General features: G+C 39.2%; 1 protein-coding gene across 9 annotated transcripts in view; it reads left to right on the top strand.

Moving 5' to 3' along the window:
• DENND1A (DENN domain containing 1A) overlaps window positions 1-22943 on the top strand; it is a 172119-nt gene that overhangs the window by 136724 nt on the left and 12452 nt on the right. For 3 of the 9 annotated variants that reach the window (XM_048966070.1, XM_048966066.1, XM_048966071.1), the window contains 3 exons: window positions 5101-5232; window positions 18004-18063; window positions 22443-22531. In XM_048966070.1, the coding sequence (XP_048822027.1) occupies window positions 5101-5232; window positions 18004-18063; window positions 22443-22531 (281 nt within the window). Of the gene's footprint in view, window positions 1-5100; window positions 5233-9386; window positions 9465-18003; window positions 18064-22442; window positions 22532-22943 lie in introns of all 9 variants that reach the window. The other 6 variants (XM_048966069.1, XM_048966074.1, XM_048966073.1 and 3 more) reach the window with 3 other exon arrangements.

The following is a 22943-nucleotide window of genomic DNA, read 5'->3' as shown; positions in this document are numbered from 1 at the left end:
CAATTCCCAGAACACTGAATTGTGTTTGAGGAAAGTGTTATCCAATTTTCATTGCTCCTTTTAAGCCAGAAGCATGGTTGTTCTCATACATGCCTTATGGATGAATGGTTGATTCTGCCTTGGTTTATTTCAGATACTCTATTTATTCTTTGGAGCTACTAGAGAGTTTTGGAAAAACAAGATAGCTGATTTGTTAATATAACTGAAGTTCTTATTTAGGATTTGTTGCATAACAGGGTTGTGTGTGTGTGTGTTTCGTCTGTGCTAGCAGTAATTTTTTCACTAAATTTCTTAAGATAGTACTGCAGTGTTCTCATATAGCACAAGTAGAAATCTGCTTTAACATGTCCACAGAATATTGATACAAAGGGATTCTTCTGTAGCAGGGTTATAAACTCATGAAATTAACTTTGTGTACAGTGCACAGTCTGTAGATACTCTAGCAGATTGCGAGAGGTTTGGGGAAAGATAAACCGCTTCAGGTGCTTTCAATTCGATTTCATCACATTTACTACTTTGTATGTGACCACTTCCAGTATAATATGAAAATATTAAATAGAAACATGAAACAGTTTTCTTGTGCATGGAAATTTATATATAATTCCATGTGTTTCTCTTCTGGACATAACCTTCATGAATAATAAAATGGTTGCCCTTCTCGTGTGCATTTTGAAGCAGTTGGTGGTGTGTAAAATAACCAGATTGTTTTCCTGTATCTTAAATGCTAATATAATTGTATGTTATTCTGTGACATTTGTATAAACGGCTGAGAAACATTCCTTCATTGCTTTGTTTTATTATTTCTGTCTTCCTAGTCCTTCCAGCAGCAGGCATTCCCTTTTAAAAAGCACATACAACATTTACAAATAAATGGCCCCATTTTGTTTCACTTTCCTTACTATGTGGCATTTCTATGAAGTAGTGAAATGTGATTGCTCAATATATATTTTCACAAGAGCTGAAAAGACTTCTATAGGTAGCTGACACATACTGTTCTACCTCTTCTTTTTTCAATAGATCTTTTCTTTCCCATCCTCTTCTCCATTTTAAGTGTAATATGAGAAAATATTTCTAAAGAGATACCGCCCTGTTTAAGATGATAATAGCAAAAATTACAGCACCTTACATTTTTTTAATCTAGATGCCTGTGCTGCTCTATTTCTGTGTCTATTAGGTGGAAATGAGGGGGCACATTGTATTTTTCATGCATTTACTTGCAGTATGCACAGATGTTTTGTGTTTGAAATTCTGTTGTTGCTAAATGCTAAATTTTTGCCAAATTTGGGGTGACAGTCTTCATATTCTATAGATAACCCGAGGTTATTTTTAAACTGAACTTACTGTCCACTGCATTTTAAAATATTATTTCCCATTATTAATACAGAAAGTATGAAGGCCACTGGTAAGGAAAAGTCAAATATAAACATCCTTTTTCCAGTTTTCACTGCCAAATACGAGCAGCTTCTGTACAAGACAGAATTTAAAAATGCAATAAAGCTAGAGGTCTGCTTCCTACAACTCTGCATAGCAATGATGACCTCTTAAATATAATCAAGAGCCCATTTTGCCCTTGGTCTGCTCCAGTCTTGGGTTTGAATTGCAAATGGGAAATGCAGGATTGACCTGTTGAGAGGTCACTGTGGTGTGTGTAAGGTCCTTCTTTAATATGATAGTAGAGATTGAATGGGGTTCTATTTCCATCCCTTGTTCATTTGTGGTACAGTATTTCAAAGCAACAGAAATAGTTTTCAGAGGATTCTTATGAGTGATAGCAAATAATTGTTAATAGATACAGCATGGTAGCTTTATTTTATATCTGCTACAGAAGTTTTTTCTTCTTTCTCTTTTTCTTTCTTTCTTTCTTGCTTGCTTTTTTTTTCTTTTTTCCCTTTTGTAAAGGCCGCTATTTCTGTTTAACAAATGGACCATGGTGGTCAAGTCACTCTGTTATTGGCTTGTTTGAAGCTTAACTACACAGAATTAGGAAGAAGGAGGAATGCGAATGGTACCATCCTCAACTTTCAGTAAGGAGAATGTAACTCACTGAAAGCTTATGGATAAGACAATTTATATAAATGGTAGGGCACTTGGCATTAATGTATTCAACATTATTTTACTTACTAGAGCCCCGTGTGACTCTAGTTAATGTCTGTTATCAATGGGCTGTTGTCAGTGCTTTATTATCAGTGCTGCTGGAAACATCTCATTTAGAGGTTTATAAAATAACCCAAGGATGTTCTGGCACGTGCTGCTTGTGCTTCTAATAGACAGTATTTGTATTGCATGATATCAGATCCCTAGAAAAATTAATAATGCATTTTTAAGCAGATGAAAACCTTATTCAGCTTAAAGTACATATGCCTAGTTATATCTTGCTTCTGCTCTGAAGTTCCACCTTTAAAATAAATGGGTAGCAGAGGCTGCCCCTGGACAGTTGGTTGTTAGGGGAAGCGCCATTTATATACTGAGTTAACTGCAGTGTGATCGTCCTTATCCAGTAATTCATAAAATATATTCTGTTCCTGAAGTAAAAGGTCTTTTTTGTTTTAACAACATTCTTAAATTGTACTTTCTTTTTTTTAAAAAAAGGCGTTGGTAGGTTTTTGTATTTCTGGAGTTTTTAAAATAATGAATAACTTTATCATCGGATTTTTTTGTTTGTTTGGTGTTTGATTTTTTTTTGCCATCTATTCTGGGAGAGAGGGCTCAGGCTTTTTGTTATCTTGAATGATAGATGACTTAAGCTGTTTCTGGAATGTCTTACTGGCTCATACAAAATCCCATGCTGGGGATGTGTCAGAACTGAGCAGTCAGACGTAGGACATCATCCACACAGAATGGTGCATGGCAGTGCAAAGAACTGCTTGCAGGCTCCAACCATGCAGATATGTTTACACAGCACAGACGAAGTCCCAACACTGATCTCAAAAGCGGTATGGAAACACGGGTCAGCATTCCGACTGGAAATTTGCTCCCTCAGGTGGCATGCAGATGTTACTCTGCTTTTCTTTTACAGTATCAGGAAAGGTGCATTTTCAAGGCCTTTCTGCACTGTGGTCCACTGCAATTTGTCATTTCTGCTCGCAAGCACGGTTTTTAGCAGTGGACATTTTACCAAATTTCAGAGTTGGTGTCTCCTGATTTCCTGTTTGTGGTTCCTGTCTCCGTCCTGAGCTCTCGTGCTCTGCACTGACAGAACTCTGAGTAGCTGTATTCAGTCTGATAGTGGACTGAAGGCCTGTCACAGAGATCTTTGAAGGACTTAAATTGAATTATATGTTTTTGAGGACAGTGTAAATATGTTTTAGGAAAATATAATCGTTTGTATGCAGTTATATCATCAGAGAAGTACAGAAGTAAAAGCAGCAGGGACTTGCAGTGATCGTTGCACACCTTAGGGGATTTTGCTTTGGTCTGTCTACATCTTCTCTTTCCTTTCCCACTGCATGCGTGTCCATCTTTTGCATCTACTTTCAGTTTTTCTGGAATGCCTGTCCTGGGCGCTGCTTTGTTCTCCTCATTGGTTCCCAGCTGTCTGTTGCCTTGGTTAGAGCTGCAGGGCAGTTCAGCAGATGTGTTGGACGTGTGAGCAATGTGTGCACAAAAGGCCTGGAGCTTGGCTTGGTGCGCCTTTAGTAGGGCTAGGCTGCATTAGACCTTTTCTTTAATTGTGTAACGTTTCAGATCAGTTGTGTTGCTGCCACAGGTGATGTGATTCCAAAACTGACCAGACCCCTGGCTGGTTTGGTGAAGTTTTGGAGCAGAAGTATGAATTTGACAGAAACTTACATTTCTCATTGTTGAGTTGTCTTGTGGCTTTGTTACTAATTCGGTGTACGTGGATGTATTTTACAAAGACAAGGTGGCATTGTGCTGGTGGGGGGGGGAGGGGAGGAAAAAGTTTTTCTCTCTAGTTTGACCTTAAGAAGTTGTTAATTTCCCCATGATCCTTATGCCCATAGTGGTGAACCACTGCTCTACCGGCTGGATCTAAAAAGGTCTCTCAGCTTCTCTGTGGAGCAGACAAAGCCCCTTAGAAAGTCCATCCAGCTTTTTGTTTCATTTGACCTAAACACATTAGGTCAGTCTGTGTCCAAAGGAACCATTTCTAATTGGCCATCAGCTTACATGTCTCATTATTGTACCTTAGCAAGACGGAAACTTGAGGGGGCATGTCAAAGGTCAGTGAATCAAAGCAGTGTGTGTCAGCAGCCAACCTTAGGTCAGTCTTGCAGAGCTACAGTGTGTGCAGGTTTCTCTCTATATTTACCAAGCATTGCAAGAGCAGAGCATTGTTGCAAAGAGATTTAAGGTTTGGGGCCCACTGCGTTACAGACTGTTTCTCAACTGATTTTCAAACTCTTTTCTCCTTTTCTGATTCTTTCTGTCTGCATGCCTTTGTCTTTTTCAAAACCTGTGTTAGACACACCATCCATACACTTGCCAAGTCTTGTAACCTAGACTGATGGGTCACTTTACTTCTGAAGATGAGGAGTAACCTCAAAAGCAAAACAAAACAAAAAAGCATCCTGCTATGCAGCAGTTTGCTTTATATAATCTCCTGCAGGCATACTCAGTATGCACAGACTCAAAGATGAGATACAAAGTTAACTAAGCTGTGAGTTTGATCTCTCCTTGCAACTTCCACAAGTAATTGTTCTATTAAAGATCATTCTGTGAAGCAGGTAAGTAGAATTACTGTTTTCATTTGCAAGAAAAACCCCACAGCAAACAGTCAACAAATGGAACAGCCCTGTTCCTGGGATTCTGTTGACTTTGTTCACAGAATGAAAATTTTGAGCTATGTTTTGTTCTCAGAATATATTTTCTAGCTTTTTCATGTTTAAGTCAGACATTCTGTTGAATGTATTTGCATGCAGCATTGGTATTTGAAGGACAGGGTGGTTGTTTGCAATACCTTTGATTGACAAAATGCAGTGAAATGTTCTATTATAATGAGGTTTACTCTTCCGTACTTTGTTTTCTTCTTGCAAACATATGAGTGAGTACTCAACATTATCTTCTAGTGTTCCTCTTTGTGCTTCTTACTATTAATCAAGAATGCTTTTGGCCATGCTAGTCACCTTTTCTTCCACACAGGACGTAGCTGAGAATGGATGTTCTGCAGCACCAGAGCAGTCTCTACCAAGACCAGCACCTTCTCCATTGGTTGAAAAGAAAGACACTAAATTAAGAGAGGACAGAAGACCAATCACAGTACATTTTGGTCAGGTACGTGTTGGTGTTAGGATTTTAAGTTGTGTGACACAGGAAAGAGCAAAAGTAGTTCAGAGAAAGCTCAAATATGCCGGTTGTTTTTGTTTTTTTTGTGACTGGGTTGTGCTGTTATACATTAATTTCTGTTATATGGGATTTTAAAAACCTGTTGTCTGTGGCTCATGCATTCCTTTTGTTCGTATGATGGTTTTAAGGAAAATAAATCCTATGTCAGTTTAGGGGAAAACAAAAGTAAAATGATTGTAGCAATTTTATAAGATATTTTGCAGTTTTAGCATGCAAAGTACTACAGCCCCCAGGAGTGAGTATGTATAATTTAAAATGATCTCTGTTATCCAGACAGATCATTAGTGTCAATATGGAACATCCAACTATTAAAGCATTTTAGCACTCTTTGAAAATTAAAGGTGGTGAACTAAGATGAAAAAATCAATTAATAGCTTATTTATGTGCTCTATTTCAGCATTGACAACTGAGATAGGCGCATTAGTTACTCTGAAAATGTTTATTTCAATATGTTTGCAGAAGAGTGAGTGTGTTTTTAAGAGCTAATTATTTAGAAAATGTTGAATTTGCTGTGATTATCATGGAAAAACATACAATATTTACTACCAGTTTGCCAGTGTTCCCCTATTAAGTGCTGCTTGACTCAAAAATAACATTATTTTATTTCAATTATTTTCTTTCTCTGTATGTATCGTGCGTGTATCTAATCATGATAAAAAAATGGAAGTTAGTTTAGGAACCATAATGTGCCTTTAAAAAATTATAAAATGGATGATAATTATAAAATGTGAAGCAACCCAGACTTTCAGATAAGTATTTATTAACAGAAACTGCACTGCCTGGTTAGGTAGTAGGCAGGAATACCTAAGATGCAATCATTGCTCAGAGCAGTGTTGTCGGTATCATTTTAGAATCTGATTTGTTTCCTTCAGAACTTTTCCTGGAGTGCTACATGTAATTTCTTGGGGGCTTTTTTTTTTTTTTCAAAAACAGATTCTCTTTCAATTAAATGTTTGCAGTAGCAATTTATTTGTCGCTTGCTTTCTGTGCCAATACAGCTGAGAAGGACTGGGACTACTGGCGAGACGTAGCGATCTCAATTCATTTAACACAGCCAAAAATCCAGATAGAGATTTTATGAAAGATGGATGGTTCAAGCTTTTTAGTGATTAATGAAATGAATAATCAAATGCAAACTGTGAATTTAAATTCATGAGATTTTTGAATGGTCGCTTTCTGTGTGTCAAAAGGAAAAGCACGCAAGCTTTAGAGAACCTCTGGCTGCGGTGAACGACTCGCTTGCTGAATGCCTGCTGCTGACATTACGTTACAAACGCTGCTTTCCAAAAAATCAGCCAGCTTCACAGTTGTACGGCTGTCTCACTTACAGCCTTTGTCCTTTTGCAAGTCCTTTTTTCCCAATAGCCCAATGCCAAACTGAAAATTAAATCATACTTTGTTTCAAAAGGCAAAGATGGTCAGGTTTATGAAATACAAATTAAGGCTTTTGGGAGAAAAAAAGCAGCATTTACTGCTTAAATGGAAGATAGCTTCTAACTAGTGATTAAAGGGAGAGATTTTAGCGTCACTTTTAACTCTGTCTAGAATACTGTAGGTGGGAACAATTAAAAAGCCACAAGAACTCTGAAATAAGGGCTGTTTGTGCATTCACAGTTCTTATAAACTGAAGAGGATGAAAGAGGCTTTTTTCTCATTGTCGCTTGCTTTCTATGTCTGCTGGTATTATGCTGGTATATATGGCAAAGGCAGACTTTTTTAAAATGCATGCATGCGGATTAGGGTCAAGCCCTGTGTATCAGTAATGCAGTAAGCCTCGTCCATAGCACTGCAGTGAGAGAGCCTACCAACAGCAGCGAGATGCTTTAATTGAGACATGCTGTCAAAGTGACAAACACATTTGCATACAGTCTATTTATTTTCGTTGGAAAGGTCTGCAGTCTGCTGTTGGTTGAACATTCTTAATCAGCTCGCTGTAAGTGAGCCGGCAGCTAGCTGTCCTATGCTAGGTGCTTCTCTTCATTACATGACAGATTAGCTAAAGGGGGATGGGCTAGCAAGCCAGTAGCAACCTTTAATTTTAACTCATTATCTCTCACCATATAGTGAGTTGGTTTTCAGCTTTTCTAAATACAGTTGTGTATCTGCAGTCGTTAGAGTACAAAAAATACCAGTAAAACATCTTAAATTGCCTCTGAATGTATAGCACTTCAACTGACTGTTCTCAAACGTGTAGCAACTATTACCTAACTGTATGAGATTTTGGAGTGTAGTACCTCATTTTGGTGAGTGGTTATCAGACATTGTTTAAAAGGGTTGTTTATTGTTTTCAAATTGGTTTCTGTAATACAAAGACATTGTGCAAAAGCTCTCCTTGGTAATGAAAAGGATTTTAGCCAGATAGCCTAGGACAAGGACAACTGATCTTTCTTGGTGAGGCTCCATGAGGAGACTGCAGTGGAAGAGTGCGACCACAGCTCTTCCTCTTTGACTTCATGTGCTCTGCAGTTTACAAAGGGTGTAGCTTTAATGTGAGCCCTCCGATCAGGCAGGTGTAAGGAACTCTCAGGGACTCTGAGGCGATGCAGTTCCTCAACAAGTAGCAAGAGCAGTACAGACCGCCTAATGGGGCTTAATGAGTGGGGAGAAGGGGGAGCAGTTTTCCAATCATTGATGAGATTCCAATGAATAGTGTGTAGTACTGAGTAATACTGCCTGGTTTGGGGAAAACTGGGATTCATTTTAGTAGAAAATACTCTGCTACAGAGAACATCCTTTGTGAATATCTTGCTATTGCTTGCCTTCTTCCTGCTTTTTGCCTTATAACGTGACCAAAACTTACCTAACACATCCAAACACACACTGCATATTCAGCCTCTGGCAGCCACCGCCTTGCTGACGTGGGGCTGTGTGGCACTGCCAGCCCACAGCCTATGGCTCAGCAGTGCTGTGGGACAGCAGCTACAGCTCCATGCACACGCTCCTGCTTTTTAGGTAGCTTACGTATTTATCTTTGTCATTTTTACCTGTGTGGAAAATAAATACTGTGTCACTGTGGCTGTTTGAAACACATTCCTTGTCCATGCAAGCAGCTATTAGCAGCTCCTGAGACAGGACCCAAAGCTTGAAACCTTGAGGTCTGCTGGGACACTGGAACTTGCTGGGTTTTGTGGGTTCTTTTGTTTTAAATATGTCCTTTTGTTTTCACCGTAATGGCTGCAGAGATTTTAGTTCTCTTTATTGGTCTTCAGTTTTATCTTTTCATGTTCAAAATACCTTTTCGTGATACTTTTTCAGATTGTGTCTATGTTAATGTTGCAGAGATTGTGTTTTGGCTGTAAATGTCACTTTCCTTTACTGACCTGTTACTGGTGGGAAAACTACTGTGGTGAGGATGCTGCACAGAAGCATCACACTAACAACCTTCGAGTTCTTTGCTCTGATTTTCATTTACTGATGATTGATCTGTATTGCATTTGAATGTTGTCTGATTTTAGAAGTTTGTTGTGAATGTTGTCTGGGAAGCTTTTAATATCTCTGTATGAGCATGACTTCTTATTTGCTGCCTTTATGCCACAGGAAAAAAAAAAAAAAAAGAGAAAGAAAATCACGCAAGAAATGGAAGAGGTCATTTACATTTTCTTTCTGCAGGATTTAGCAATCCTGACAAGATGGTTTTGTTTTTTTTTGTAGTTTTGGGATTTTTTAGAGGCAAAAGTCTCAAATGTCTGCTTCAAGTGTTTGGCTACGGAATATTTATACACGTTACATATGTCATATCCAAAAAGAAAAGAGTCTGGGAAATGCAGGCATTTCCTTAATGATGTTGATTGTATCCCTGTTTCAAGTAACCAGGCAGCTTCCAAAATTGCTTGCTGAGTTTTTAATGAGCAGAAGGCTTTCTCTGTTCTTTTTCTTATGCATTTATTTTTTGCGTTATCTAAAGGAAAAAGTAAAATAGAATGGATGATTTTGCTGAGGGAGAAAGGTAGTTTAATATCCAAATCTGATCCTTAAGAAGCCTTTTTCTTTACTGGGCCACTCATACGCCAGTAGAGCTGTGGTAAACACCTACTGTATCTGTGTGCCACAGCCATGACAGGAAATGTTCAGTGATTTTTCAGTTTTGTGACCTACTGAGCTCACAGGATACATTGACTGGTCCCTTGAATTACTGCAGCTGTGTGTCCTGGTGTGTGCAGGTATGGCTCCACTGGAACTTGTCGCATTATGCAGTCTGAGATGGTCCAACAGAGCACTCGTGTTTGGTGGTTGCAACTCTCTTTTTGGGGAGTGAAAGGAGCACTTTATTTTCCAAAAACATACTTGCGTTTTACACGTCCTTCTTCTAATGAAGTTTTTGCTAACCATGCTGCATCCTTTCCCTTCCACCCCTAATCAAATGCTCCGATGAAATGCTGCATGACTGTTCCTACAAGAACCTCTTTATTCGTGGTAGGTCATTGCCTGTGCCTGGTATTCTCATCAATCTTTGAGAAATGGTGTAGATAAACATAAAAGGGGGTGAGTCTAGCTTCTTTAACAATAAATCTAAATTTCTCTACAGATTTTTACATGGCCAGTAGTCCAGCTGGTCAGGTACAACCAAAGCAGCAAATGACAACAAGCTGCTAAAACCATTCTTTGTTGGGGAAGAATGTTGTTTTGTTAGATTCAAGTTATACTGGCAGATCTGCTCAGCTCTCTAATTGTTTCTTGTACAGTTAAGATGTCTTTTGTCCAATTGTTTGTGTTTTGGTTTCTATGGCTTATTATTATTTACTGGCAAGTGGAATATTTTATTTTATTTATGGGCAAGAATGTAAGGTTAAATAAAATTTAAAAGAGCCTTCTAAATACATCCCAAGAGATTCATTCATAATCCGTTACGTACTCGGGAGAATTAGTATTTCAGGGATTGATGTTAACAATGAAACAAATAGAAGAATGCTCATGTAAAGCAGCATATCAGACTGTGGAAAAACTCGTCCAAAACTTCAAACTTTCATGGGCCATGGAATTGAAATAGTCACCTTATTTGCTGTTTTGTTCATTTGCTGTAAAGGAACTACACATAAATCTTCTTTTTTTCCATTCATGATCTGCACCTAGACGTGCAAAATGAAGAACTCTGCTTTGTAGGGCAGGTTTCTTCTTCAAGAAGATTAAAGAGCATTAAGAGGTCAGGGGGAGGATGGGGAGAAAACCAGCCAGCTACATTCCAGAAATGCAAAACTGGATCAGTGAGGGCAGAGGCAAGCAGAAGGGAGGATTAACTCCAGTGTAAAAGCGAGCAAGTAAGGATGCAAGGAAGGCTGCTTTGCCAGACCCTGTGACTCCCTTCACACCCAAGTGCATTGGAACAATAGCAGATTTCCCCAGATCACAGCAAGCATTGTGTAGCACTGAGGTAGAAACCAAAGGGGAAAGGGGAAAACAAGTTCATTTTCTAATATTTATGCAACTGTATGCTGTGACTGCAAAGCCAGCCTCCTCTTCTCCTTGCCACTCTGAACTATTCTGACAATAGAGGTACCTTCGTTAACAAAATGAGCTCCCATTCCTCCCTTCCCCACTGATGAGCATTATGCTTTCTCTGTTCCTTTCTGCTGAACCATGTAGAGTTTCCTCTCTCTCTCCATTTGATCCTCTATGTATTTATTAAAAGTATAAGCTTTTTGCTTTAAAATTCTTCTGTCTCCAGAAACCATATTTTCTATCCTCGTTTCTTCTCACTTCTTTCTTTGACTGTCCCTTTTAGAAAGGAGCTCACTGTAGCTCAGTAGAAGTCACTTTGCTAGAAATGAAAATGTATTGTCCATCCAATGTCTGTTTAAGACAACTCAGATGTCTGGTCAGGTTCTTAGATTACTGTATTTGTAGAAAGGGGAACAAAAACAACGCCCATTGACAAGAAGGTAATTCCTTTGATTAAATTCTGCTGTGTGGTGTGCAAGATTTTCGAAGATGACAATCCATGGGGAACGAATTATCTAACTAAAAGGCTTGCACTCTTGTCATGCATGTAAGTATTTGACAAGTGAGACCTGGCTCTCACTTTAGGAAGATATATACACCGCCTGCCATGCATACCCAAAAGTTACTGCCTCTAAGGTACACACTTGCCAGTATTTTGTAATGAGCAACCGGGCAGGTGTGTCTTCGGCAGCCACTCCAACATAGCATGCATGTAGCTTATACCATGTAGGAATGCCTAATGTGCTGTAGGATTTTGTGACTCTGCTCCTGCATCCAGCAGAACTGTTCATCCACAAAGCATATTCTGGGCTATGGCTTTTAGTATTTGCCAACTGTCCTGGCTTTTCAAGCACTTCTTAAACAAGGATGATCAGAATAAATTTACTGCCCTGAGTACATTCATGTTATATGCCATAATGGTTGGATGTATGGAGAAAATATACTGTGGTTGAGCTGACCTCCTTAGTGCTCTGTGACAAGCAGTAGCAGCTGTAACGTGTCTGTGCAGAATTCCCTTGTTAGTCTTGTTGTGTCAAGGAACCCATAAATATCTTGGAGAGAGTTTCTTGGTCCATCACTGCTGGCATGTGGAAACAAAATTGTGCTTTATAAATAATACATACATATAAAATAAATACGTCGGTGCATGCAAGGCTAACCAAATCATCTAGATTGACAACTTTAGAAAAAGCTCAGAGGCCTTATGGGTGACTTGCATAGTGTGTCAGTGTTGAGCAGCATCCAGAAGTTTCTTATGTACTTCTTATGAAGTGGATCGGCCAGAACTGTCTGAATTGACCTCTAAATCCCTTGATTAAACTAAAATATTAAAAGGAGAGAATACGTGGAGCATGTGATTCTTCCAGCTGCTAACTCCTCTGTGATTGCTTGTTTGGCCAAGCATCCTTTGGATTTGCCCTTCAGAGCTGAGTAAAATGGTTGAACAATGCCATGCTGCAGATACAGGAGCCATGTACTTTTGCATGTTTACATGGAAGAATGATGATTCGCCGTGATTATGCAGTGTCCTAAGTGAATGATGAAATTGAACCCAGCAGATAGTCATTGCTGTTAGGAGATTCCTTAAATAAGAGACCCTCTCTCTCTCTTTTTTTTAATACAAGTATTCTACTTACTAGAGAGCAGCAGTTGTTAATAGATAATAAGGGCTATACACGTTTTCCAACACTTTAAATCATGTCATTTGAGCAGTTTAGTTGGTTTGAATCCCAGTATCAGGCCCCCAGAAAGCCCAGTTTAGAACTGACAAAAAGACCGGTTGAAAAAGAAAACAGATGAAAAGTGTGACTTTTTTTTTCTTTATATTTAAAATCACATTGCTGTATTTTCCAGTATTTTAAATGAAAAATATATGTAGTTAGTTCCATGTTGACAATGTCCTTGAGGATTTGACAGTGAGATTTTCCAGCGGTTGCTCTTCGTTAGAATCCTGGTGGAGTTTAATAAGGCAGCCGAACTGCTGGCACCTCCAGTTCTTGTTTGTTCTCTGAGGGCTCGGGGCTGCTGCAGTAAGCACATCGACCAGGGCTGATCATTACAAGGGCGTACGCCACCATGAATAAAAATGTCACACGTTTTCCCATCTCACAGCAGTACAAAATGTCAGTCCTGTCAAACAGACATTGCAGGTAGCAGCGAGAGTCAGTACAAATTGGGAAGCCGAATATTCCCCAGCTTTCTGATATTCTTCATTTGAAGCGGAAGAAAAACAGTTGTTAACCTATTAGCTGTGATTTTAAACTCTGCTGAGATAGTGGATGGATAGACTTTAATACACAGGGATAAATGTATTCCTAGGGCCTGGGATTTTTTTTGCAATGTGTGCCTCCATCGACGTATGTTGAGAAATAGAATGAAAAGAAGCCACTGCAAATCACACTTAATTTTGGGACAAGTACTTTGGAAATTTGAAAGTCTGCTCAGTGAGATGCTCTCTCTCTCAGAACCCTTCCCTATTTTATCTCTGTGAATAGTTCTGAAAAACCTCCTTGCTGTTTTACTGGCAATCCGGAATGGGTGCAGTGCTGTTCAGTATGTTTGGGGAGTTTGCTTTTTGGTCCTCTCATCATTCCATAGTATAACTAGAGGTTGGGATTTCTGCACAAATGAAAGTTACACTGCTTTCAGGCTGAGGTGTGTTGTGTGATGTGGAGTCCATGGGGTTTGCTGTTTTCTGGGTGTTAATTTGGGTGTGACTTAGATGCCTGATAGAAGGTTCTTTGTTCTCCTTTCCTTGGGGGAAACCATGAGCTTATAGGCTCCTTTCGCTTCCTTCTTTGTTTGTATGCTTTTATATTATGGAATGGAAGATTCCTGCCTAGAAAGGTAAGGGGATCATCCTTGTTTTCTCATTAGACTAATCAAAGGGTTTAATTGTGACAGATTCTCTTCCCTTCCATAAGTTCTTGGCATTGAACTTGAACATTGAACATATCTATAGGCATTGCCGTGGTTTTTTGCCAGATTTGTGCTACCTTCCCAAGCTACAAATACAGTTCAAAGAATGAGACATCTCCTAAGACATGGAGGGTTTTTTTTTAACCACAGGACCCAGCAGATTTCTGTTTGAAGTATTTTAGAGTGTAAATCAAAAATATATGTTGTAAAGCATACACTGTTCTTGTCATACCAGTTTGTGAGCTGTGCATATGGGAGTATGTAAGAAGTAGTGTATGTGCTGTGCAGGATCTGAATGGGTAATAAAACAGCTGCTTCATAGATTCCATCTGCTTTCTGTACTGAATCTTTTTAGGCACCATACATTTTCAGTGTTGTAATTGTAACTCCCTGCCCCCTTCCCCCCCCCCTTTTTTTTTCTCCACTGAATGTTGAGTTGAGGTTCAGCATATTTTTCCAAAGTCAGTGATCCAAATCCTTTGCAGCATGATGTATTTGAGCTTGGGTACATTCAGGACAGTGTATCTTTATCTCATGTCTCATTGTCTTTAAGACATACGAACAGTTTGTAAATCAGCCCTGAATTTCTGAAGAAATTAAGTTGTCTGTGTAGAAAAGCTTTGCTTTGGAAATGGTTGGAAACACGCCTCACTGCTAACTTGAGAATGAGAAACACTTCCTTCTGTATGAGCTGACATACCAGCTTTCGTCTAGTTGGGTTTCCTTTATGCCTTTATTTCCAGTTGCACTTGTTGCTGCGTGTGACGTAGCACCTCTAATTTACTGATAAAGGCTCTGTTTTGAATGCCACCATCTCAACCGAACCCTTACTTCACAGTACAGAAATGATCTTTTTGTAATGTTTTCTCTAGTATAAAAAAACTAAATTGCTGTATTGTGAAAGTTTCTTGGATATATAATAGCTACTTTATGATCTGTGGTATGTATACTTTTTAAATAGTATTTTTACAGTGTAAAAGTGAATGTAAGATTTTTTTCTTCCTCCAGCATCTCACAGTTTAAAATTGCTTGTCTTGTAATTAGAAAACAGTGCCATATCTGCAGTCATAAAATTGGCTTCCTGCAAATTTTCTTTGTCTTGTTGCTTCAGAAGTATTTAGAGTAAAACAATTAAGAAAATATCTAGAGTAAAAAAGTATGCTGGTAAACAGCTACTGGTAAGAAAGTGCTAATTTAGACATTTCTCCTCTTTGAAGAAAAAAACCACTATAGTATACATATTTAGGGACATACCTAGGATAGCAATTTAGCAGCTTTTAGCAATGTAGCTCTGGGCTGTTTCATCCTTACAGCGCAGGTAATTAAGTTGATAATCCAACACAGCTTCCCCTACTGACCTTTCAGAATCGGAGTGTTTTGCTGCATTAACAAATTAACTTCTAATCAGTGGCTTTTCCAGTAAATATGGTCTTCGTATAATTCAAATATACTTGCTTGTCCCATTTTGGTGACACATATTTACATCAACATTAACAGTGGAGCTCTGGCAAAGGACAAATAACTGTTACCTCTTGGTGGGCCTCCATCTCAGTGACTCCTCCCTGCCCTTTGCCTATGTTCTTTTCAGTGCTTCAGACCATTGGTTGTTTAAGCTGTGCTGTCTCCCTGTCCCTCTGTAATTGAAAGAACACGCTGCTCTTGATGTGGAGATTTGTCTTATTGTTCTTCTCGGAACTCTTTAATGTTTCAAAAATTAGTATGTAATGTGATAAGTGCAAGACTTGGTGCAGTGGCTGTGCTGTGGCCAGTGAGGTTCATGCAAGGTGAAGGTATTGCTAACTGTAAACTTTTCCCAGTACTCCGCCATGACGACTTGCAGCATGCTGGCTCTTGTAACAGAATTGTCACTTTCTGATCTTTACTCTCTTTACTGTCTAACAGTTTATGCAGTAGGTAATTAAGGAACCCTCTCACACGCTTGCTCAGACATATTTTTCTTTCTGTGTCTGTGGGGGTGGGGGGGGGGTAAGCAAAATTCAGCTGTACGTGTCCCTGCAGTGCCTATAATCAATGCATTGGCGGTCTCTCTACAAGGAAGTCCTCATCACTGCATTGTCTGTCTGTCCTTTTGTGCCTTTGTCACACTTCTTTTCACAAACTTTAATAACACTGCCACTGCTTTATCAGTTAATACTGTTGATGCTGCAGTCTTGCAGTGCTTCCTGAAAAGTTACCCTGTTTTTTGCCATGGAGGGAGAAACCGATCAGATTTGTTCAGTGATATGAACTAATACTGAAGAAATAATATCAACTTCTTGGTACAATATGAAGTGATGTCTTTCAATTCTTACATCAATCAAAACATTTTTGTCCAGAATTTTAAAAGTCACGGAAAATAAGTGGTGCTCAGGACCCTGCTAGCTGGGAGGTTACTTGAAAATCCCACCTAAGAGAATTCTGTGATGCAGAAACGTTCATAATTTTCAGGTAACTAAAGTGAAAAAAAGCAAACTGAAGCATACATAGAGAAGGCATTAGGGAGAAAAAAAGAAAAAGAAAGAAAGAATAATAGCGTATTGTTTTCCTGCTTCATCAAATAGTTTGTCCAAGTAGCTATGTCATAAGTGGGTGCCTTTAACATCACTAGAAAAGTGCAAATTTCAAATTTTTTCAATTGTTTCATTATGATTCTGAAACAGAATGGAAAATAAGTATGGTATGTCACATAGCAAGAGTTAAATATACTTTAAGATTATGCTCTCAGCCTGAGCAGGTAAAGTGGGGAAATACTCAGTGCTACAACTCAACGTCTGTGATGGAATTGCATAATAAGAGGTGCGGAAGGAAAACTAGGCAGAAGGGCTAACAGTAACCACCTCAGCTCACCAGCAGGTTGTTTCTCTCCATTTTCCTTTGATTTGGTGCTTACTTTCTTGGAATATATAGTTGGAAGCTATCACATGGGAAGATTTTGGCCTCAGCTCTCCATGACAAGTGCCGTTTTTTCCCCGCCCACCTCAAAAATCTGAGCTGAGTGAATGTGTACAATCTGGCACTCCTCCTGGCACATGAGTAAGGCTGAATAAACCAATTGGTGCAAATTGTAAGTTAATGGGAAAGCGTGATGAGATGCAAGAAGAGCATGAAAATGGTCTGAAAAAGAGTAGGCTGTGACACAGCACGAGGATAGCAGAATGAGAATGTGTGTCACTCTGGAATAAAGACTATGCTAATAAGAAGTTAAAAACTGCTGAAATATGAATCTGGAATCTTTTTTTGAGAGAAATTCAGTAATTTGTGTAAGCTTTCTTTTTCTGTCTGAAGAACCCAACTCCTGCTGCCAGTTGCTGTTCCCTCTGTTGGGTTGACAGGCTTTTGTCCACAGGATGCACTGCCATGTGCTGCGGGCAGCAGCACGGCCTGTTGTCTGCTGGAGCAGGCATTTGAAGGAGTTCCTGCCACTCCTCACTGCAGGCTCTACTTTTCACTTTCAGTACTAATATGTGTATTGAAGATACTGCAGAAAAGGCATTAACTTTGATTTTGTTCTCAATATCAAAGTTGTACTTTAGGATGATTTTATTTAGAATCTCATTAATTATCAGTGGGCTCCTTGTCTAACAGAGCATACCTTAAGATACCATCTGTGTGAGGAGACTCATGCTGCTGGCTCAGTCAAAAGCAGCTCAATTGGAATAGCTCCAGCACAGTTACAAAGCAGTAAGTTGGCCAACTGCTAATTTTAAAAGCGAGAGACCAAAATAAGCACCACTGCTCCTGCCTTCGCTAGAACTGTTGGTGATGCAGGGATTTGCTTTCTTTACTATAACAGTGCACTCTTTTGCTGTAGGCAATTCATTTAAACCTCGGTCCACTACCGTATGTAAGCATGTGTTCATCTGTTTATGAGAGGTTTAATTGACCTACAGTCTTCCCTCATGCTTTTAAATGTCTTTGCTGGTTTGAGGCCTGTAGAGTGTAAGCACTAAAATCTCTCATGGGATTTTAATGTAAGCTATTTTGAAAATCCTGCTTTGCAGCATTCTTTTCATTTGTCCGTAGAACACGTGGACCTGTAGCTTAGAATCCTTCTTAAGCATCTGTGTTGTCTCAGGTGAATTTTGGATGATCTGGCATGGAGTGTTGATTGTACTACCTTTAGTTTAGCACAACCGATGTCAGTATCTATAGCTTCCTGTTCTGATGCGGCACTTTGAAGGTCAGGAGATATCTCTGTTTTGAAAATGATTGCATGTTGTACAGTGAGTATGAAGTTAGATAAATCATGTCATCCACTCCAACTGCTTTTGCCACAAAATAAGAGGTGTTTTCATGTAGTGCCTATTTAATTTACCTATGACTTAAGTTTCCACTTTGATACAGCAGCAAAGACTCCGTCCGCCTCGGCCACCGCCTCCAAAGATACAGCGTTCAACTAGGCCCGTGAGTAGCTGGGAGTTTTGTTTCACTGCCACAGCTTAACACTGCCTGAATTGCTCTACTAGTAGTATTACTAAACCTTGGTAGTTTGGGTTGTCAAACAAGCAATGTGTGAATTATGCACCTAAACTCCCTTCTTCTCTGCTGCGGCACAGCCCTGGGATCTGCATTTATTCTGCTTTTCTTTGACGAGTTCTGCAGCTTTCAGTCAGTTCTGCAGGTAACTGATGCTGCTATTGCAATATTTGTTTTACTTTTGTGGTGATTTCTTGAACAAAAAGTCTTGCTAGGCTGGGATAAGTTTTTAGCCAGTGAGTTTTTGAAGACTTGCACTAAACTCAAATACAAAAGGAAGCAGAAGTCTGAAGAGATTCAACAAGTTCTGCTTTAAATTAATTTGAGACACTTTATTTTTCACCATGGAATAGATGAGTGAATATATATGAAAAAGCAAAGTCTCTATTTGGACAGTGGAATATTAATACCATATTATGGATGATATGCATCTATACTTCATGTTCATTTAACATTACCTGGAATGAAAAACGTTGGCCTAAGAAATGAGTCTTCTTCAGAAGAACTGCACGGAAATTGCTCTCAGTGTAACTCCTGTGTTAGGATGGGATACCTTATCTAAGCATTTTTCATTCAAAGCTCTACTGCAGTCTGATTATTAAATGTAAACTATACCAGATGCCTCTGAGGATGGAGTCTGTACTGGGTCTGTTTCAGTGACTTCTTCATACAGGAAAGTGACATCAGTTTAGAGGGGTGTTGTTTTTGCAGCAGTCTTGAAAGATATTTGTTTCTATTCAGGCCTTCTGCTTTATGAATATAATTTCACCAATAAACAGAAGGACCTTACTCCTTGCTTCCTTAACAGGAAGGTGTGTAAGAAAAACAGATGCAAGTTTTCAAATCTAATCTTGCTAAAACTTGTTACAAACGTGCAGTTTTGGATGAGCAGGCAACTGGTTAACAAGTGCACCTGGGTGTGTGTGAACTTTTGATCTTTGATGCATGTTCCTATGTTACATTTCAGTAGCATGTTTTTCTTTTCCCCTCTCTTTTAACTCTGGGTGTTCAGCTTAACAGTCACTGTTATGGATTTGTGCACTGCAGATTTCTGTTTTCTGTGTTTAAAAAGGTAGCATTGACTGTGCTTGTGTGTGTTCTCTGGAACATAACTTGTACGGCAGGCCCTCCTGGATTCATTACACTGGGAACAAACTTTCCATGGTACAAAGGGGTTCCCATACTGCTTCTTGGTCCTCTTGCTTTGTGCTTGGCAGGGGAAGCCCCATGAGGGCTCACTGCAGTTTCTCTGTACTGAGGTTGCTGAGCAGTATTGTTCAGATTGAGTAATTTATTACATGAAAGTCTTGCTAAGACTGTTTAATCTTATTGTAGTGTGTTAATAGTCCTCGCTATGATGTGTTTGTGTCAACTATCTTTGCTCCCAATGTGATTGATAAAAGGTTGGAGATGTAATAAAAGCTCCTGTTGCATTCATCTTGCTGTGTCAGTAAGTGGAACAGAAATTCGTCAGTTGTCAAGAGGAAATTCAGGATAAATGTAAATTATTATAATAGCTCCCAAAACTATGCTTCTACCAAATGTATGTAAATTTGTTGTTGTTCTGAACTGTTATTTGGCTTTTAATAGATGAAACACATTTTTTCTGTGTAAGTATTCTTTCGTCTAGGCTGATTTTTCCCTCTTAGAATATTGGCATATATTGCAGAGGTGGGTATCAGCAAGTAATTCATCCTGACCTTTTACAGGAAGGCCTGAATGAGAGGCCAGCTCTCTCTGCTCCTCCGACCAAGTCAACATAATGGCAGAATTGCTGAGAAGTTGTTTTCAGGCTGTATCTGTTACAAGAAGGAATTTGTGGGAATTAGTCCTTGCAGTGTGAGTCATTACTAATAGTGAGAACAAAAACACAAACCAAAGAAGGTTAAAGAAGCAGAACAGATATGTTCTTTACATTCTGTTGTTTTGGAAATGAATTGTAGTGATGTTGTGAGAGGGTGATTGTTTGTAATTAATAGAGATCTGTTAGAATTAATAGGAGCTGTTTGGAAACTTCATTCAATTAGCAAAAGTTGTAATATGATAATTATTCATAAAGTTGATAGGGTCAGTAATAAGCACATTTAATCCTGTACTGAATATTTACCTTTATTCTCTAGTCCCTGTGCTCATGTAATTGGATTTCTTTCCTACCTTTGCATTTGATATGCATTTAACCCTGCCTATTTGGCTAAAAATCCAGAGAGGAATTGGCTCGATTCCTGATTTTTCCTAGCAGTCCCTCATGAACAATACTCTAAATCCTACTTAGCATGTCACCCTATGCTTTACTGGTCTGGTGACCCCCTGGAGCCATCCAAAATTCTCATCTCTTTTGCTCATCACAATTGCTCCCCCAGGATATCAACCGAAAGGTGAAAGTGTTCACAGCATGATGACAAGCCAGTGTTACACACCATATTTCAGCTTAAATTTAATTAAACAAGTTTCTTTCTTCCTCTTTTTTTCTCCTTCTTGTTCTCCCCCTCCATCCAGTTCGTCTTGCTTCTCTCCCCCCCACCCTTGCACACTCTTTCTCTTGCTCACTCTCTCTGTTTTATCAGCCCTAATGAAGCAGTATTCCTCATCGATCCTGCTGATTGCCAGCCCATTCCTTTTGTTTGTTGGCACCGAGCCATTCAGCCGCACTCTGACAGCTCAGCTCGTCTAATTAGCTCTGTTGTTCTTTTCCCCATGTTTCACCACGTTGCAAGTTCAGTTGAAGTTGCCACAAACTTAATCCTTCCATAAATTCACGTTCTTAAGCTGTCTTTATTGAAGAGAGGAAAGGTCTTGTGTGGGGACAGATCTTCAACACCTTAACATCTGACCTTTGTATAAACTCTTTTTCCTGAGAAACTGTGGCAATACATCTCTGGATTTCTTCATCATATCTGCTCTACACCTTTTTCTTTGAAATGAAAATTCAATACAATGATCTTGCTGTTGAGTTCTGCATGCCATTGTGCAGCGTAGAAACAGTGCTCACAGCTTAGCAGCTTTTTCCTGTCAAGAGAACCTGAACTAAATGTTCTTAAAAGCATTAAAAAAAACCCAAACAACAAAACCCAACCGAGCAAACGAAAACAAACAAAACCAAAAAGCCCAGAGATGGGGGCACAACCAGTGCTGCCACTGCAAACAAGTTCATCAGTCATCTGAAGTGTACTTGGATTGTAGGCCTGTAACACCTTTTATATTTGGCTGTTAAAGAGGTCACAGGCCTAAGAGGGCAGAAGTTGAGTTGTGTTCCTTACCTTGTTGAGGGCTTTGGAGATTCCTGTTGGTTAACATTCAGCAGAACCAGCAAGTCAGACTCCATTCCATGTTGGGTAGTTCTTTAAAGGAAAAAAAAAAAGCAAAAAAGTGGAAAGTTGGCTGTACACCTGGTCCTGCAATTTTTCATTCCTGCATTTGGCTCAGAGGAATAAATTCACCAACAGGGTTACTCATTAGTATAGGTAGGCACGTGTGTAAATTTTGCCCATTTAGTGATCAGCTGTGCTTATTCCTTTCCTTGAAGTTTAGCTTGTTTGCTTATGGAGTTCACGTGGGTAAATTCAACTTGATTTCTGAACATCAGAAGATAATGGAGATGTTATGTGCAATTCAGCTGGCAGCAACATCACCTTCCACAGAAAACCTTTGAGTGTTATTGCAGACAACAAAAGATACACTAATGTAACCTCAGTGATGTCAATGATAATGTGTCTGTGAAGGTGTTCTGATCAGCTACTGGAAAGAACCATATTTGTTAAGAAAAATAGTATTTTTTCATTTACAATATTTACTCTTAAGTACAAGTTTTTTTTCAGTGCTCTCTTTTACAGAATTATTCACTTGAGGAGCTGGCTTCCTATGAACAGGCACACAAAAGGATTAGGATGTCAGAGCTGAACAACAATATCCATATAACGTGCAATGCAGGCCTTTCCAGTTTCACTCTGTCAACTCGCTCTTTTAGATGAAGCTTACATTTAGAAAACCTGTTTATCAGAAAATTGCCCTGTTCTAAACAAGACAGTTGAGCAAATTTTCACTGACTGGCTAATGGTCAGTAGCAAGCATATAATGTCGCTTGCAACTCAAAGCGTGGGTTTTTGCCCTTTAGCAAATTGTGGGACTGCGTAGTTTACATCCAAACCAATGGATTTGTAACATTGTTGAAGCATAAAAGTTAAAACTGACTGTGAGTGTAAGATACCTTTAAGATCATGGCAATTATGCATATGTTGCCATTTATACCTGTTGCATGACCAGCTCTTGAAGTATCTGATGAAGTGTGTCTGTGTATGTGTATGCAATAGGTTCGTCCTCCAAGACCTCACGTTGTTAAGAGACCCAAGAGCAACACTGCTGTGGAAGGACGAAGGACTTCCATTTCCAGTCCGGAACAGTAAGTACTTTGCAGCTCTACTGCTCTGCTTCTGTCCAGTTGTGTTAATGTTAGCAGACTGTATATTCAAAATTAAAAAAGAAAAAAAAAAGAAAAAAACAACTACAAATCCTCAGTGATCTACAGCTCCAAGTTCAACATTTTTAGAGCAATTTAGAGGAGCAGTGAGAAAGCAAGCACTGGCACTTTCCAGATATCCAGCATGGTGACAGTACACTCTTGGTGCAGGAAATCACACTGGACCTCGACTCAGGGTGACAGGATAGTTGCACTGACCCGAACTGTCACAGAGATTTCCTCATCAGTCATCTCCTCACTGCAGCACAAATTGCGTATCTCATAGCCACTTGGAATTACCTGCTTACGTTCCAGTCTGTGGTGGCCTTATTCTAAGTAAAGTGAAATGCTTTAG

Source organism: Lagopus muta, chromosome 19 (genome assembly GCF_023343835.1).
Source record: "Lagopus muta isolate bLagMut1 chromosome 19, bLagMut1 primary, whole genome shotgun sequence".
In the NCBI taxonomy this organism is placed as follows: Eukaryota; Metazoa; Chordata; class Aves; order Galliformes; family Phasianidae; genus Lagopus; species Lagopus muta.
Note: the sequence above shows the minus strand (reverse complement) of the source record. Positions and strands in the feature narration are given on the sequence as shown.